This window comes from Protobothrops mucrosquamatus, unplaced genomic scaffold (assembly GCF_001527695.2).
Source record: "Protobothrops mucrosquamatus isolate PMUCROS unplaced genomic scaffold, P.Mucros_1.0 scaffold33563, whole genome shotgun sequence".
Taxonomy (NCBI): Eukaryota; Metazoa; Chordata; class Lepidosauria; order Squamata; family Viperidae; genus Protobothrops; species Protobothrops mucrosquamatus.
In genome coordinates this window covers 1-1,495 of record NW_015419300.1, presented here as the reverse complement: position 1 = coordinate 1,495, position 1,495 = coordinate 1, and the positions used below count along the sequence as shown (strand labels likewise).

The 1,495-nt window shown below is 55.2% G+C and overlaps 1 protein-coding gene across 1 annotated transcript; it reads right to left on the bottom strand.

The window, feature by feature from the left end:
• Window positions 1-68: 68 nt before the first annotated feature.
• On the bottom strand, window positions 69-1,019 carry LOC107302189 (olfactory receptor 51G2-like). The gene has a single exon (XM_015831303.1). The coding sequence runs from the start codon at window positions 1,017-1,019 to the stop codon at window positions 69-71; it is 951 nt and encodes a 316-aa protein (XP_015686789.1).
• Window positions 1,020-1,495: the final 476 nt, after the last annotated feature.

Here is a 1,495-nt window from a genome sequence, read left to right as displayed (position 1 = left end):
AGCTCAGAGAGCACCCAGGACCCCTCATTGCAACTCTGAAGTACAAATATTCTCCTTTATTGGTAACATCAGGACTTTTTGCAAGCCAGAAACTTGGAGAGAGTCTTCCGGATCTCCTTGGTTTTGATGCTGTAGATGATGGGGTTGAGGGCTGGAGGAACCAGGAGGTAGATGTGGGCCAGGAGGGAGGGCACCAGAGGGGATGCCCGCTTGCTGAATCGGTGGACCATGGAGAGGCCGACCATTGGGGTGTAGTAAACCACCACTGCACAGATGTGGGACACGCAGGTGTTGAGGGCCTTCAGGCGACCTTCCCTTGAGCTGATGCTCAAGACGGTCCTAAAAATCAGGACATAAGACAAGACAATGCACAGGGAATCGATCCCAAAGGTGATGACGACAACAAAGAGGCCAACTCTGTTATTGAGTGTGGTGTCTGCACACGGGATCCGGATTAAATTGGGGTGCAGGCAGTAGGGGTGAGCCAGCAGGTGGGATCTGGATTTGCAAAAAGGAAGCTTTCTTAAAAGAAACACCAGTGGGATCATCGGGACAGCACTCCTCAACGCAATCCCCGAGCCTATCAGGGCGATGCGGTGGCCGGTCAGGATGGAAGCATACCGCAGCGGGTTGTAGATGGCGACAAAGCGGTCCAGGGCCATGGCCCAGAGCACCCCGGAGTCCATGATGGAGAAGCAGTGGATGAAGAACATCTGGCTGAGGCAAGCGTCAAGGCCAATCTCCTGCACACCGAAGAGGAAGACGCCCAGCACGGTGGGGAGGGTGGAGAGGGACACTCCCAGCTCGCTCACCGCCAGCATGGAGAGGAAAAGGTACATGGGTTTGTGTAAGTTGCGGTCCTTCACAATCGCGAGCAGAATGGCGCTGTTTCCCAGGAGGGCAATGGCGTAGAGGAAGCAGAAAGGGAGGGAGGCCCAGGGGCTTCTTGCCTCCAGTCCTCGGATGCCGACCAGGAAGAAGGTGGGAGAGGGGGCACTCTGGTTTCTGAGGGGGGCCATGAGTGTCTTTCTGCCCCCTCCCTCCAGCACCTGCAGGTACGTGAAAAGTAACAATTAACACGGAGTCTGTGTTACTGAGGGCTTGGTCTGCCTAGGACAGTGATGGCGAACCTTTTAGATACCGAGGGCCCAAACTGCAACCCAAAACCCACTTAGGCATCGTCGGGTGCCGGGTGGGCGTGTCCCATGGGGTGGGCATGGTTGGGTGGTAACGGCAGACTGGGTGGGACTAAAAAGTTCAATCAATCAATTCCAACTTTGCAAGATCTTTTTTTTCCCCGTGAGAAGTTGAAATTGACTGATTGATTGAACCTTCTTCTTTTTTTGCACACGACGGCAGAGGCCTAAAGCGAAAAGGATTTATAAAACCCAGCTGAAGGCCCAGGACTGGGGCGACGGCATGCGTGCCCACAGAGAGGGCTCTGAGTGCCGCCTCTGGCACCCGTGCCGTAGGTTCCCCACCACTGGCCTAGGAG

Coding starts and splice junctions, on each gene's coding strand:
- LOC107302189 (XM_015831303.1), bottom strand. CDS start 1,019: ATGGCCCCCCTCAGAAACCAGAGTGCCCCCTCTCCCACCTTCTTCCTG.